Genomic DNA, 16,372 nt, shown 5'->3' with positions numbered 1-16,372 from the left:
GCAGTCATCATGTCCTGGATTCACATTCTTTCTTTCCTCCAGTCTTCTTGAGAAAAATAGATTCAGTTGAAAAAAATCTGCAGCTCCAGAGTTGAAAAGAACAGGTAGTAGTGTTAAGTATTCACTTTCAAAAAGAGATTCAAATTCCCATTTAGGGAATAAAAAAATTGAAATATTAAGGACCATTAAGACTTAAGCATCAGGACAGCAGTTAACAGAGATGGACAATCGTTTATGAATCTTGCGAAGATGTAGGAATTTTGAAAGTAATGCAAAATAAACACGAGTGAACCTCCTTCCCAGATCTTAGGGTCCTCAGCAGATCTGCCCGAGGTTAATGAGCTGACAAAAGTGGTGTTAGCTACTCTGATAGTCGGACAGACAAAGAAGCAAGTTGCTTTTGACTGCAATCCAACTGTGTTTCAGTGTCAAGTTTGAGTGACACATAAAGGGGCAGCCTCTGGCCCCAGACCTCACTTCATGCGGCCCCCACCACTGGGGCCTCCCAAGATGCCCCACCAGAGAGCCTCGTTCTTTGTGGCTATTAACCCCACCCTCCACCCCACGCTTTCTTTCCGAACAATTTGAAGAAAGTAGCAGCTTGGTTGATAAAAGTAAATGGGTGCATTGGTGGGGTTCATTTAACCCCCTTCTTCCTTTGGCACCTCCCCCTCTTGCCCACCCACACTGCTGGAAACACTTTTTGAAAAAGAAAGAACGATCTTTTAGCTTTTTGAAATGCTAGTTTTAATGTATGTATGTGCTGGGGGTGGGGTGCGTTAAGATTTTGTAAATTTCTTTTGAGTTCCTGGTGGCCCCAAAATATGAATGAAATTATTGCATTGTATATATAATGTGTGTGTGTGTGTGTATACATATATATATACACAGTGGTACCTTGATTCTCAAACACCTTGGTTCTCAAACAACTTGGAACCCAAACACTGCAAACCCGGAAGTGTTCTGGTTTGCGAACTTTTTTCGGAAGCTGAACATGTTCCGTTTTGAGTGTTATACTTCCGTTTTGAGTGCCATGCTTCTGTTTTGAGTGTTACACTGAGATCGCTGTGTTTTTGCTATTTATTTTGCGTTTTTGTGGCTTTCTTTGTGACTGTGTGGAACCCAGTTCAGTTACTGATTGTGTGACTGCAGTACATTGCTTATTGCTTTCATTTTATGAATCAATGGTCTCGTTAGATAGTAAAATTCATGCTAAATTGCTATTTTAGGGATTGTTTTTAAAAGTCTAGAACGGATTAATCCATTTTGCATTACTTTCTATGGGAAAGCGCGCTTTGGTTTTGGAATGCTTTGGTTTTGGAACGGACTTCCAGAACGGATTAAGTTTGAGAACCAAGGTACCACTGTATTATTATTTAATTTCTATACCGCCCTTCCTCCCAAGATCCCAGGGCGGTCTGCAATGTGACACCCCGGAAGACATCATGTAATGTTATCATCTGTCGCAGCCTTTCTCAACCTTGGGTTCCCACATGTTGAACTACAACTTCCATCATCCCTAGCTAGCAAGGCCAGAACTCAGGGATGATGCGAGTTGTAGTCCAACAACATCTCAAGACCCAAGGTTGAGAAACATTTTGGGAGTCATTTTGGACTCACAGCTGTCCATGGAGGCGCAGGTTCATTCTGTGTCCAGGGCGGCTGTCTACCAGCTCCATATGATACACAGTCTGAGACCCTACCTCCCTGCGGACTGTCTCACCAGGGTGGTGCATGCTCTGGTTATCTCCCGCTTGGGCTACTACAATGTGTTCTATGTGGGGCTACCTTTGAAGGTGACCCGGAAACTGCAATTAATCCAGAATGCAGCAGCTAGACTGGTGGCTGGGAGTGGCTGCCGAGACCACATAACACCAGTCTTGAAAGACCCAGATTGGCTCCCAGTACGTTTCTGAGCACAATTCAAAGTGTTGGTGCTGACCTTGAAAGCCCTAAATGGCCTCGGTCCAGTATCCCTGAAGGAGCGTCTCCACCCCATTGTTCAGCCCAGACACTGAGGTCCAGCGCGAGGGCCTTCTGGCAGTTGCCTCGCTGCGAGAAGCCAAGTTACAGGGAACCAGGCAGAGAGCCTTCTCAGTAGTGGCACCCGCCCTGTGGAACGCCCTCCCATCAGATGTGAAGGAAATAAGCAGCTATCTTATCTTTAAAAGACATCTGAAGGCAGCCCTGTTTAGGGAAGTTTTTAATACTTAATGCTGTATTGTTTTTAACACTTGATTGGGAGCCGCCCAGAGTGGCTGGGGAAACTTAGCCAGATGGGAGGGCTATAATAATAATAATTATATCCCGCCCTCCCCAGCTGAAGCCAGGCCCAGAGCGGCTAACAACAGTAAAAGTAACACAGTTTACATAAATTCACAATCAATTAATAGAAATACATTCTAAAATCAATTCATTCTAAAATCAATTCAGAGTCAAATTAATGGCAACCATTGGGCTAGAGTTCTATGAGGATTACCATGATCTCTGACCCCAGTTTACACAGCACCCTGCTTCCCAACCACATAGCTCTTTTCTTCTGATTTGTGATAACAATTGCTTTGGGATTTTGTTTTTACACTTTTCTCTCTCTTGCAATTGTTATATATTGGAAATCAATAAAACTACTTATTAAAGGAGAAGAATTGCTTTGTTGAAGGAATCCTACAATTGGGGTAGCCCGATATTCTGTGTTTTTAAAAAATAAAAAATTGAGCCTTTATTTTGAGAACAAGCTTACGAAAAAAATAAAATAATTTTTATTATTTTATTATTATAAACCCTGATCTCTCGGTTCCATTTCCCGGTCTTTTCCCCCCGAAGCGAATCGCTTCTTATATAAAATGCAACGTCACGCGATAAGAATCGCTGAGTCATCCTAACGGGACCGATGCTTCTTCTGCCCAGCCAGGAGGGGCGGGGCAGGCCTCGGTCCCAGACAGCCATTGGCTCGCCGCGGAGGGACAGCCGCCCAATCGCCGTCCCCCTTCGGGGCCTGGGCGGAGCCATCTCCGACCCACTTCCACCTGCCGGCAGGGGAGAAACGCAGCGCATGCGCAGGCCAGCTCCCTCCCCCTCCCGCCCCGCGACCGTTGACACCGCCCGTTTTTCCCGGCATGCCGGGGGGCCGCCTGCCCTTGTGACATGCGCGGTGGAGAGGGCCAAGATGGCGGCTCGCGGCGGCTTCCCGTTCTCCTCAGCAGCGCCGCCGCCGCCGCCTCGCCGCCGCCTCCTCCTCCTCCTCTTCCTCGAGCTCCTCTTCCTGGCGGCGGGGCCCGCGCGGGCGGGAAGGAGCCGCGTGAGGGCGCTGAGCGACGGGTCGTGGAGGGACCTCCTGCAGGGAGAGTGGATGGTCGAGTTGTGAGTCTGGAGGCTGAGGGGGAAGGGGCGCTCTGTGCATGCTCAGGGGCCCTCTCATATCCCTAGCCCTCTTATCATTATTATTATTCATTGATTAAATAAATATTCCTTGCCAAATTATTTTCATTAGGTTTCAAAAAAAATTATCAATGCATTTTTTATTATACATATATATATGTATAGTGTGTATATATATATATATATAATAGTATAGTATAGTGTGTGTGTGTATATATATAGTATATATATATAGAGAGAGAGTATATAATTTATATATATAGCTTATATAATTGTAATATGTGTGTGTGTGTATATGTATATGTGTGTGTATGTATGCAGGTTTTGGTGTCTTCGGGTGTCTTCCCGTGTAAGAGTCGGGGTGTCTGGGCGACGTTTCGACGAGGTCTCACTCGTCATCTTCAGGCTGGTGCTTTCGGCTTCTTGTTACTGGAACAGAGCTCTGTTCCAGTAACAAGAAGCCGAAAGCACCAGCCTGAAGATGACGAGTGAGACCTCGTCGAAACGTCGCCCAGACACCCCGACTCTTACACGGGAAGACACCCGAAGACACCAAAACCTGCATTCCTGTACCCGTGAAAATCTACGAAAGCATATATATATATATATACACACACACACACACACACACACACACAGTAGTACCTCGGGTTACATACGCTTCAGGTTACAGACTCTTCTAACCCAGAAATTGTACCTCGGGTTAAGAACTTTTCTTCAGGATGAGACCAGAAATCGCGTGACCCCATTAGCTAAAGTGTGTGTGTGTATAAATAATATTTTTATTCATTTCCCATTTAATTATATATATTCACATCATCATATGATCCACTTTACCGCCCTGGCTCTTTACAGCCTATCGACTTCCTTCCTTCCTTCTCTCCCACCTCATGGCTATCAAAATTCACCTTTATATCACAGCGTTTTGCACGTTTTCCAATTCTAATTGCACTCATTACAAAGTTACTCAAAATTTAAATAAATACAGAAAGGTACTTGAAAGATTATTGCAAGCAATTGACATCCCTAGCAGGGTTGTCTGAAGACTCGTGATGAGAAATTTTCTACCTTTCTATAACTATTTGCAAATTTATTTATTTGGTTTTTCAGATTAAAAGTTTAGAGTCACATATCCAACATAAAAACAAGATTCCAAAGACTCTCCTGGACTTTCCTCCTCCTCCCCTTTGTGGGTCCTTTGTTAATCATTTCCCCTTGTATCTTTTACGATAATCCATATCTTTTTTTCTCTCCATTGCGTCCAAAATTCAGCATTAAACCACAAGTGTTATTCCAACCCTACTAACGATAGTTTTCCGAATTTTTAACAAATTACAATAGTTTGGATACAATTCCCCCCGTTAAGTTGACTTCCTTCCTGCTCACCACCGTTGTGTTGTGCTCCTTCTGGCCTATTTATAAAGTCCCCCCACGGCTCTTCATCCAACACAGGGCGTTTTGCAGCATGGAAACACAGGAAGGGATACTAGCAGGAAACACTAATCCCTAAAGGAGAGAGAAGAGCTTGTCTGTGACTAGATGGCTTGTCCCTCTTAGGCACTACACCAGTGTGGTGTAGTGGTTAAGAGCGGTGGACTCGTAATCTGGGGAACCGGGTTCGTGTCTCCGCTCCTCCACCTGCCGCTGCTGGGTGACCTTGGGCCAGTCACACTTCTCTGAAGTCTCTCACCCCACTCACCTCACAGGGTGTTTGTTGTGGGGGAGGAAGGGAAAGGAGAATGTGAGCCGCTTGGAGACTCCTGAAGGGGAGTGAAAGGCGGGATATCAAATCCAAACCCTTCTTCTTCTTCTTCTTCCTTGGAAGCACCTTCACTTCTCTTTCTGAGGCACAGCTGCACCGTGAGGAGGCAGAAAAAACCGCTGCAACCGGGCAAAACTCTTAATATGGTAGTTGACACGCAACAAGCACACGAGCCACTTCCTCAAATGCGCAAAGATTGCAAAAGTTGCAAAGAGTTTTCAGCGAGTTACTAAAACAGCTTTGCCCTTTTTAAAATCTGCACTTGCCCAGCAGTTACTTTGGTTAATTTTATGATGTTTTTATTTATTTATATATCTATTTGATTTTTATAGCTCCCTTCATCTAAGGAGCGCAGGGTGGTTTGTAGTATGAAAGCATAAAAATACGTAACATGTTAACAAGCAGAGCAATACCCCCCCTCTCCAGGGTTTAAAAGGCCACAAATTGTTTAAGTAGCCGAAGACCGGGGAGGAGAAGAATGTTTTTGCCTTGTCACCTGAAGGTCGTCAGGCGACTTACATTAAAGAAAAATGCATAAGCAAACATAGTGACATAGGAGGGGGAACTGACAGCCTGCTGTTGCACAACTTAGAGCATTTTTGAACAACTTTGTTCTTGCTGCTAGAGCCAGATGTGAACCAAGGAAACACCACCCTCCCCCCTTACTTTGTTATATGCACACTTTCACTGTTCATTACCCTTAATTATAAAGCCAGGCTTCAGTGATATAATCAGCATATTAAAAAATTGTCCAGTAGCACCTTAGAGACCAACTGAGAAATCTCTATGTGGGACAAGAAGCTACAGTTAGAACTGGATATGGAACAACTGATTGGTTTAAAATTGGGAAAGGAGTTCGACAAGGCTGTATATTGTCTCCCTGCTTATTTAACTTATATGCAGAATTCATCATGTGAAAGGCTGGGATGGATGAATCACAAGCCAGAATTAAGATTGCCGGAAGAAATATCAAAAACCTTAGTTATGCAGATGACACAACATTGATGGCAGAAAGTGAGGAGGAATTAAAGAACCTTTTAATGAGGGTGAAAGAGGAGAGCGCAAAATATGGTGTGAAGCTCAACATCAAAAAAACGAAGATCATGGCCACTGGTCCCATCACCTCCTGGCAAATAGAAGGGGAAGAAATGGAGGCAGTGAGAGATTTTACTTTCTTGGGCTCCATGGTCATTGCAGATGGTGACAGCAGCCACGAAATTAAAAGACGCCTGCTTCTTGGGAAAAAAAATTCCTTCCTGTAGCACCTTAAAGACCAACTAAGTTAGTTCTTGGTATAAGCTTTCGTGTGCATGCACACTTCTTCAGATACACTGTGTATCTGAAGAAGTGTGCATGCACACGAAAGCCTATACCAAGAACTAACTTAGTTGGTCTTTAAGGTGCTACAGGAAGGAATTTTTTTTATTTTGACTATGGCAGACCAACACGGCTACCCATCTGTAACTGCTTCTTGGGAGTAAAGCAATGACAAACCTAGACAGCATCTTAAAAAGCAGAGACATCACCTTGCCAACAAAGGTCCTTATAGTTAAAGCTATGGTTTTCCCAGTAGTGATGTATGGAAGTGAGAGCTGGACCATAAAGAAGGCTGATCGCCGAAGAATTGATGCTTTTGAATTCTGGTGCTGGAGGAGACTCTTGAGAGTCCCATGGACTGCAAGGAGATCAAACGTATCCATTCTGAAGGAAATCAGCCCTGAGTGCTCACTGGAAGGACAGATCGTGAAGCTGAGGCTCCAACACTTTGGCCACCTCATGAGAAGAGAAGACTCCCTGGAAAAGACCCTGATGTTGGGAAAGATGGAGGGTACAAGGAGAAGGGGACGACAGAGGACGAGATGGTTGGACAGTATTCTTGAAGCTACCAGCATGAGTCTGACCAAACTGCGGGAGGCAGTGGAAGACAGGAGTGCTGGCGTGCTCTGGTCCAGGGGGTCACGAAGAGGAGGACACAACTAAACAACAACAAGGTGCTACTGGACAATTTTTTAATTTTTGTATTTGGACTGCTTCAAGACCAACATGGATACCTACCTGAATCTAGAATAATGAGCATATGCAGCTGCATTACATTGCTAAGAGGAGAATCTGGTGTTCCACCCAGAGTTGTCAGCTCTGGAGAGCAGTAGCTCTGCAGAATTGTAGGCAGGACAAGGTCATTTGCAGCCTGAGGTCCTTTTAGCTGGAGACACCAAAAGCTGAGTCAGGGAATGTTGGCATTGCTGTCTCCTCTCTCCTCAGCTGTGAACTCATCTCATTGTCTAAGGATAGGTTCTGAGGCCTTGCAAGCCCCCCACCCTGCTCCAGGTTCTTTCCTGTGAGCCCTTATTGGGAGAGTGCAGAGCGGGAAGTATTTGCCTCCCAAAGGAGAGCCGCTGTATCATGTCACTGGCAGTGGACCATTCAGGAGGCTGACTCCAAATCCTTTCTTAACCATGAACTCATAAAACAGTATTGAACAAAAGAGCATATCTTGCATTGTGAGCGGCTGCGATACATTTTTTTGTAAGCAGTTTTCTCTTAAGTTGTGCTTTTAGCACTCTATAGACATGGCATGGATGGTGAATATGTTTCAGGGAACCGGATCTTAAAAATATATTATAAAAGGTGATGGTTTTGTGGAAAGGAAACTTTCCAGAAAAGTGGTTTAAAGCTGCATAATCATTAGCAGGGCAAAAGAGGGATTTGTGTTTTCTCGTGCAGTAGTTGCTTACATAATTTTTCTTTTCTAGTTACGCTCCTTGGTGTCCTGCCTGTCAGAACTTACAGCCAGAATGGGAGAGCTTTGCTGAATGGGGGGAGGATCTCGAAATTAACATTGCAAAAGTGGATGTGACAGAGCAGCCAGGTAAGGTTTACTTCTGCCATAGGGGAAATAGTTTATATGTTTGTAATTCATTCTCTTATTAAAGCATTCACCTTGTAGGTGAAAAGGAATTGTACACAGGTGAGTGAGGTGCTCTGACCTCCTCTGTCTCAACACAGAAACCAAATCCATCCTCTGTGCCGCCACAGTAATACAATGGACTTCTGGGGGCAGGATAATAATAATAATAATAATAATAATAATAATAATAATAATAATAATAATAATTTTATTATTTATACCCTGCCCATCTGGCTGGGTTTCCCCAGCCACTCTGGGCTTACAGAATATATAAAGCATAGTAAAACATCCTTACCTTTAATTGTTTCTGAATTTAAACATTCTCTTACAAGTGTTTTTTAAAAACCTGCTACTGTATTAATTAACAGTACACCACCTTAATTATGTCCTTCTAGCATGCATGCATGTGTGTTACTGCTGCTGCAAAAATTTTAAAAGTCACTATTCAAGACGAATAGCTTTTGTAGAGCAAGGCCTGTCTGTTTAGGGTCCGAGTATTGATCATATGTTACGTGGGGTTGGAGAGTTGATTGCTACACGAGTATCTTATGTGAGTTGTAGAAGGCTTAAGAGTACAGAGTTCAAGGGTTACACAAAATATGTGAAATTTGGGAAAATAAGTCTTAACAAGCCTTTAGCAGCAATACATATTGATAGCATAGAAAAAACCCTTACTTCTAACAAACTTTTAGCTCTGATTTCCTTCTGGATCTTTCTGCAGGACTGAGTGGACGGTTTATCATAACAGCACTCCCCACCATCTACCAGTAAGTACTCTAATTAAATGTGACAGGTTTTTTTATTGGGGGTGGTGGGAGTCCTTAGTTCTTCATTCCTCATCCCCAGTTCTAATTGGAACAATAATACCGGACTTCAGCTCTCTCTGTCTTCTTTGGACAAAGGTGGGGGGGGCAGGAGAGAATGCCAGAATCATTGGGGAATAAAGCTGACAATGAGTTCTTGTGTTTATACCAACGCTCAGCCTTAGTATATGAGTCCAGCAGTCTTCTCCATAGTTTCACATATGTGGAATTTTTGAGTTACTGACAGCACTCTTCTTTTGAGCAGCTGTAAAGACGGTGAATTCAGACGATACCAGGGTCCACGGACTAAAACAGATTTCATCAATTTCATCAGTGACCAGGAGTGGAAGTCCACTGAGCCCATTTCATCATGGTTTGGTCCATCTTCCTTCCTGTAAGTGACAATTAAAGTCTCTTTCTCCTCCCTAATAGGCTTCTGCAAAAATAAATACAGTGGTGCCTCGCAAGATGAAATTAATCCGTTCCTCGAGTCTCTTCGTCTAGCGGTTTTTTTGTCTTGCGAAGCAACCCTATTAGCGGATTAGCGCTATTAGCGGTTTAGCGGCTATTAAAGGCTTAGCGGCTATTAAAGGATTAGCGGCTAAAAGGCTATTAGCGGCTTAGAAAAAAGGGAAAAGCAAAAAAAAATCGGAACGCTTGCAAGACGTTTTCGTCTTGCAAAGCAAGCCCATAGGGAAAATCGTCTTGCGAAGCAGCTCAAAAACGGAAAACCCTTTCGTCTAGCAGGTTATTCGTCTTGCGGGGCACCACTGTAAATGCAAATGAATGAATTACCTATTAAGATCATTTTTTAAAAAAAATTCAGTCACCTTGAAAATTGCTTGAGGGTCTTGATAGACCACTTAATAAACTTACTTATTTCAGCACTGATAGTGTGGTCAAACCAGTATCACCTTGTGGAAATTGCAGGTCAGCCTAGGCCAGGCTGCTTAAAGAGGCTTCTTTAAGCTGCTAACTTTTCCAGCAAAAATTACCCTTCTCCATAACCATATTATGAAAATCATGTGCTCTAGACTACGGCCTTTTTCACAGCCTATTTAATCAATCTGGTCTTGGTCAAAAGCCTCCTTTAACTCTGTGTTAGGAGAAGATTGATGGTGGAGCCAAGGAAACCATGTCCAGAGGAGGTTACAGAATGTTAAAAAGTGAATTTTGAGACGAGAAGGATGTTGCAGTTGTGCCACGCGCACACTTTCTCTAGCAAACATCCGGCGTCAGAATCCCAAGTATGGCAAAGAAAACATCAGGCATTCAGAACAAAGGTTTCATTAGTGCCCCAACGGGAGTGAACAACACTTGGTGTTTTGTTGCCTTCTTTGATTGCAGAAAAGGCCTTTTGTTTTATCTCTTCTGCTTTTTTTTTTTTGGCAGGATGAGCAGCATGTCTGCCTTGTTCCAGCTATCTATGTGGATCAGGGTATGTGTGTGTTTCAAATCTCCCTTTGAGCCAAAGACACTTGAGTGTCTACCTTGGTGACCCAGGGGTTGCCAGTATAGCTCCTGTGGGCACAACTGCCACCCTGAGGAGGTCTTCCTCTGCCGCCCATCAAGTCTCTGGGCCATCCTCCCTTTTAGCGCCCCCTTGCTTCTGAACCGGTGAGGGAGGTTATCCTTTCTTTCATAGAAAAGTGCATAGACCTGAAGGAGGAAGTTGGAAGAGACACACTCTTTCCCACTTCCTCATTCACCTCTCTGTGCTCAAGAGTAGTTCTGCTGGGTCTGTCTTATACCCAGGTCCCTTGGAAAAGTGCAGTTTCTATCTTTCTGGGGGTTTTGTGGGTGGTTTGGGGGATATGTGATCAGAGGGGGGTGGCATTAGCTCAAAAATTCACACACACACCAAACGTTTGGTGACCCTCTGCCCTAACCAGCTTCCTTCTCTTGTAGAACTGCCACAACTATTTCACAGAAAACCTCGGCATCCCAACCTGGGGGTCCTATGCCATTTTTGCATTTGCAACGTTGTTTTCAGGACTCCTTTTGGGGCTTGTAAGTCGATGTTTTCGTATGTCTTGGAAACTTTGAAGGTCACATTTCACATCACACACGAAGCAATAATACAGTGTTAAAACAAAGAATTTTTCTTTTCCAGATAATGGTATTTCTGGCAGACTGTATTTGCCCTTCCAAAAAGCACAGACCGCTGCAGCACCATTATCAAAGTAAGCCCTATTGCGTGTCTTGTGTTGCAAACTGAGGTTGGATCGCAACTCCTGTCATTCCTGACTAAGGATGATGTGAGTTGTAGTCCTAGAACATCTAGGGATCCAACCTGAAGAATACCAGCAGAGAGCAAGGACCCAAAAGCTGATGTTCCATAGGACAGGAAATACTGTATCCCAGGTAGAAACATGTAGAAGAAGCAAGCAGGACAGCTTGGAAGCAGGAGGCCAAGGGGCAAAGGCAGTGGCTGATCGCATAGCCGAAAGGGATAGCAACTAGGGGGTGCCCCCTGAGCCAGTCAGAAGGGTTAGAGAAGCCAGAAGCTTCTGGACTCAGGCTTACTCACATTCTCAGAGCTGAAGCCAGTTCTCATTTGGCAGGCCCAGTCTCCCGTCTCGGAGCACAGTAGCACAAGTTGACAAAGGTGCTCCCGACTGATGAGCTCATCCCAGTTACTGAAAAATAACGTTTCAGAGGTCTAAGCGAAAGAACCTTTTTCTTGACAGTGGCCTTACTCAAACACACCCCATGCTCCAAATATACAGCATGAAAATCATAGTTACAAAATGGATGTAATAATTGCCACTGGATAATGGCTTGGCTCCTTAGTTGCCCTGTGCAATGGCCAGGGCTGAAATCAGTAGGTGGACATTTGAGGCAAGCAGATTTTGGCTGAGCTGTTTAGAGAAACTGCCTCATAGTTTAGAACTGTGGGACAAACAGTGGAAGATCAGAGCGAGCCTCAGGAGCTCGTGGGCTGTCCTTCCATGGAAGGTGGACATTCATTTGTCTGGGACACTAGTTTCACTCTGCCAAGGCTTGTAGAATGGTTTCAAAACTTATAAAGTGTTCCAAAAACGAAAAGAAAACTACCCCAGTGCTTCTTTTTATGCCTGTGATTAATTTTAGTGCATTTTGCTTAAAGTTGCTGGTAAAAAGACAGATCCATTAATGAAACAGAAATTCCTGGTGTTTATTTGTGGTTTTGAAAAATGGAAGTCCCAGTACTTGGGCAAAGCTCCAAGCTTGGATCCCCCGTAGGCCTGAGCAGGTCATCTTTGCCCAGAGGTAAAAATATTTTTTCTTTTCAGAAAAGCCACCGGAGTCTACTCAGCTCTTGCCAAAAGCGGGTGAAGGACTGGAGGAAGATGATCTTTCCGATGCCGAGGTGGAGCCCAGAGAACCACCGAATGCACTGAGGCAGCGTACTGCAAACCCTGTTGCCCGCGCTGGAGCAGAGCAGTCGTAGCTACTAATTCCAGCTGGCTCCCTTTCTGGATTTCCTGAGTTACTACTTGACATTCAAAGGGGAAGGAGAGGGAGTCCTCCTTTTCCTCTCCTTCAAGAGAACAGACATGGAACAGTTTGAAGTGCGGGCGGGGGGGCGCGCAACCACATTTTGATTTAGCCAGTCTTTGATAAAGTTTGATATGTGAAGCAATGGAGGTGGCAGCCTTGGGCTGGGCCGGGCAGTGCAGAAGGGCAAGTTACACATACGGCTTTCTGTCGGTATCCACATGAGTTGTTTCTGATGGCCAGCCTGCAGTGCTGGAGAAAGTTTCCCTGAACTGTCCCCGATGAGGCTTCTCTGTGTACGCATTCCTTCCTCATCATGCAAAGGCAGTCCGGGAAGAGGAGTCTTCAGACATGCTGTCTGCTCTCCTCCAATGCTAACAAGAGGGTAGTCCTCTCAAAGTAGCTCCGCTCTTCAGAATGCAAAAAAGGAATCTGTAGCTGTGTCTGAAACAGGCCTCTGAAGTAAGCAGGGAGATTTGAAGGATGTAGCTAATTTCGCATGCTCAGGAAGGGGCCTGCGTCTCTTGGCCAGCTGCCTCCAGCACAACCACCGAGAGGTGCTCCCAAAGCTGTTTGTCGATGACCTGGGTGGGGTCTGCTGTCCAACCGAGAAGGAACTCCAAACCCTCTGGGCACCCCAAAAACAGTCCTTTGTCCCCCAGCCTAGTGTAACATTGGTTGTCTTGGCTTGTTAATTTTGGCCCTCTGCTTGGCCTCTGGGTATTGTTTCTTCCCCCCTTTTATGTGACAGTCCCCCCACCCCACCCCCCTTGTTCCTCCTGCTTTTATAACCCATGAAGGAGTTGGGAGATGCCGTGTCCAAACTTTGTTGACTTTGAGGCTAAAGGATGTGAATTGTATGCAAGGGGGAAAGGCAGGTTGTGAAGTCAGCTGTTCGGTCACCTTCTAACTTGTTCTTGCAAACTAATACTTGTAAGTCTATTGCAAAATTAAGGATATGAACTCTGGCAGGTTTTTCTGAGGGCTTGGCTCAGTCCTTGGTTTCTCTGCCCAGGTGCCTTTTTTCTATCTTTATCCTCAACTGAAAGTTTATTACTCCTGACAGTATTCTAGAAGAGGCTTTGGCTCTTTGAGCAGCTTCCTGTGGCAGCCACAAAGGCCAGTGACACTGTGAATGCAGCTAGCATTTCTATGTCTCTCTCTTCCTCTGCGGCCACTTACTCTTTTCTACGGCGCACACCATTCTTCTCTTGAAGGTTTTCCACCTTGGGGCCAACTTGCTTTCTGCCCTTTTAAGTACAGCCTGAGTGTATTTACTTCCTCAATGTTTCCTCACAGAGCAGACTAAGGGCATTTTGTGCTCAAGATTAGGCTGCTTTTAGACATCCCAGGCAGTTTTTCCTCATAGGTGTTTCGTTTTATCTAGATGAACACATGAAAGCTCTGTAATCATCTTTAGTCAGCTTCTAAAAAAACCTGGGGCATCTCTCCCAAATCGTATGGTGCATGGTGCTTGTAAAGGACCAACGATGTGCTTGGAAAACACTGAGACCGGCTTACAGCCGCTCTGTTTAGCCAGGTCCTGCCTGTCTCTGAAAGTGGCTTGTCATTGCCGCCAACTCCCTTTAGAGCCTTGAACCCAGCACTTGGTCACGGCCTGATCTAAGGTGGGCTGCAACCTCAGTACCATTCAGATATATGGTGAAATGATTGAGAGCTTGGGTTTCCAAATGTGTGTTTCGGCTGAAGGTGGTCAGTCCCAGGTCAGCCAAGGCTGGTTCTTTAGAGTAATGCTGTTTTTAAACCTTTTAAAGTTTTCAGTAAGTTCCACTGCAAAGTGGGCCTTGGACTGCCCCACTTCCTAGTTGTCTGCCTTGGATCTCCGGCTTCAAGAAGCCCTCTGCCCCGCTGTTGCTGTTTTCCTTTTGCGTTGTGTTTTCATGCATAAAAAATATTGGAGGGGTGGGGGGAGATAAGGTTTTCAGAGTCAGTTCCTAGTCAGTAAGCAACCCTCTTCCCCACTGCTGTATCCCCTCAGGTATCCAGCCTTGGCCAACCTGGGGCCTTCTGGGTGTTTTGAACTCCCATCATCCCCCGCCAGCACTGCTTTGATGGCAGGGGATGATAAGAGTCCAAAACACTCAGGGGGGGGGGGCCAGGTGGGCCAAGGCTGCCTTTATGTAGCAGTTGGGGGGGGGACACAGATTGAGGCATCAGCAGGTGTGTGCCCATGCGTGCTTCTCCTTTGCCACAGAAGACAGCTCAGTTGCATCCCATAACATTTCTCTGCCTGAACCACAACTTTTGAAGCCCTAGTTGGCATGGGAGATTTTTTAAAAAATATATATTTTAAACTGTTGGCACATGGCCCCTGAGAGGGGAAGTGCAAAGAAGGGGGTCATTCCATTTGCAGCCTGCCATTTGCCTGAGGAAGGACATTCCTGGTTTCTGACTTAAACAAACAGTGCTCCTTGGGTGGGACAGTTGCACCCGCCTCCTTTTCCCCCTGGTGCAGTCGTGGCCAAGGCAGCTGACCTGAATGCATTCCAGCTCTGAAGAACGAGGGAGCCTTTCCTGATGCGACCAGGCAGCACTCCGAAAGGCGGCTTGCAGAAACTAGGTTTAGGTCAGAGTTACTGCACAAGTGACTTGTGACACGAAAGACTAGTTCATGATCCAAGGCGCAGTAACTGAAGCATGTTTGCTGTTCTCAGTTGTTGAGTGAATGTTGTCTTTGCAGTTGACTAGATGCCTCGGTCCTACCTGGGAAATCGTTTCCAAGTAATAAAATTACAGACATGTAGGAAACTTGTAACTGTACCTTGTGGTCTTTGGGGGCGGCTGCCAGAGTCTCCCTCCGAGGCGTCTCAAATGAACTGGAGCAGCCCTAAAATGGTGTATCTCCCCCTGCCCCAAAACCTAATAATTAACAGTAGACACTTAACCAACATTCCCTGTCCACACTTCCTTTGGACAGCGGGCAATCTAGTCAATTGAAATAAAGCCTGCTGCTCAGTTAAACACTGTCAGAACACAGCTGTTTCTCCATCACACCCCATCTTGGAGGCTCTGTTCTGATCACAAACGTCTTGCCCAGAGTTTCATTTTACAGAGGTGACAGCGTGTCTCTCTACTGGTGAGATCACTGTTGGTTGTTTGTATGGCATTTATACTTTTCCTCCAAGGAGCTCAAGTGGCGTACATGGTTCTCCCCATTTTATTCCCACAGCAACCCTGGGAGTGAGCTTCATGTCTGAGTGGGGATTGGAACCCTGGTCTCTATCAGGTCCTAGTCTGACACTCTCTTAACTGCTGCACCACTCAGTTTTGTATGCATGTGTTTGTTTTTGCACAGCAGAGGGAACGGGTGGCGCTCTGCTCTAAACCACTGAGCCTCTTGGGCTTGCTGACAGGAAAGTCAGCTTTTTGAATCCACATGACAGGGTGAGCTCCTGTAGCTCTGTCCCAGCTTCTGCCAGCCTAGCAGTTTAAAAGCCCACCAGTGTGACTAGATAAATAGGTACCACTGCAGCAGGAAATTAATCAGCATTTATGTGCACTTTGGCAATTGTCACAGTGTCCCATTGCTGCGGAAGCTGTTTAGTCCTGCTGGCGACATGACCCGGAAAAGCTGTCTGTGGACAAACGCTGGCTCCCTCAGCCCGAAGGGCAAGTTGAGCGCTGCACCCCATAGTTGAATTAGACTGGCTTTAACAATCCAGGGGTCCATTACCTTTTTTTGCACACCTCTCTAAATGAACGACGCAAGTGACTTAAATCCTTGATAAGTTAGGGAACTTCCTGGGTGATGTTCTTCTCAGAACATCCTGGAGCTCACGCCTTTTATCATAGAATTGTAGAGTTGGAAGGGATCCTAAGTGTCATCTAGTCCAACCCCGGGTGTCACCCACTCTGATTTTCCAAGCTCATTTGTCTTCTTGCTAGCAGTGTGTGTAAAAAGATTAAAATAGCTGGACGAGTTGAAGTGAAAATAAATGTGAGTACCAGCATTCGCAGAGACGTGCTTCAAGGGCCCAGATTAAAATGCTGCTTCCCGTTTCGCCGCTTAATCTGCCCTGC

The 16,372-nt window shown here is 45.3% G+C and overlaps 1 protein-coding gene across 1 annotated transcript; it reads left to right on the top strand.

Moving 5' to 3' along the window:
* The first annotated feature begins 2,875 nt into the window (after nt 1–2,875).
* On the top strand, nt 2,876–15,100 carry TMX1 (thioredoxin related transmembrane protein 1). Its single transcript, XM_082230234.1, has 8 exons — nt 2,876–3,360; nt 7,894–8,009; nt 8,770–8,815; nt 9,117–9,245; nt 10,244–10,289; nt 10,760–10,861; nt 10,965–11,034; nt 12,127–15,100. Exons 1-8 carry the CDS (start codon nt 2,891–2,893, stop codon nt 12,282–12,284), a joined length of 1,137 nt encoding a protein of 378 aa, XP_082086360.1. The 5' UTR covers nt 2,876–2,890; the 3' UTR covers nt 12,285–15,100.
* The last annotated feature ends 1,272 nt before the right edge of the window (nt 15,101–16,372 follow it).

Source organism: Podarcis vaucheri (assembly GCF_965113315.1).
Source record: "Podarcis vaucheri genome assembly, chromosome: 1".
Classification (NCBI taxonomy): Eukaryota; Metazoa; Chordata; class Lepidosauria; order Squamata; family Lacertidae; genus Podarcis; species Podarcis vaucheri.
The sequence above is the reverse complement of the archived record's forward strand: the minus strand, read 5'-3'. Positions and strand labels throughout refer to the sequence as shown.

Bases quoted from the DNA above. Each gene is read 5' to 3' on its own strand.
- TMX1 (XM_082230234.1), top strand. From the start codon at position 2,891: ATGCTTCTTCTGCCCAGCCAGGAGGGGCGGGGCAGGCCTCGGTCCCAG. The intron at 8,010-8,769 runs GTAAGGTTTACT...ATCTTTCTGCAG, and splicing joins GGATGTGACAGAGCAGCCAG to GACTGAGTGGACGGTTTATC. The intron at 10,290-10,759 runs GTATGTGTGTGT...CTTCTCTTGTAG, and splicing joins AGCTATCTATGTGGATCAGG to AACTGCCACAACTATTTCAC.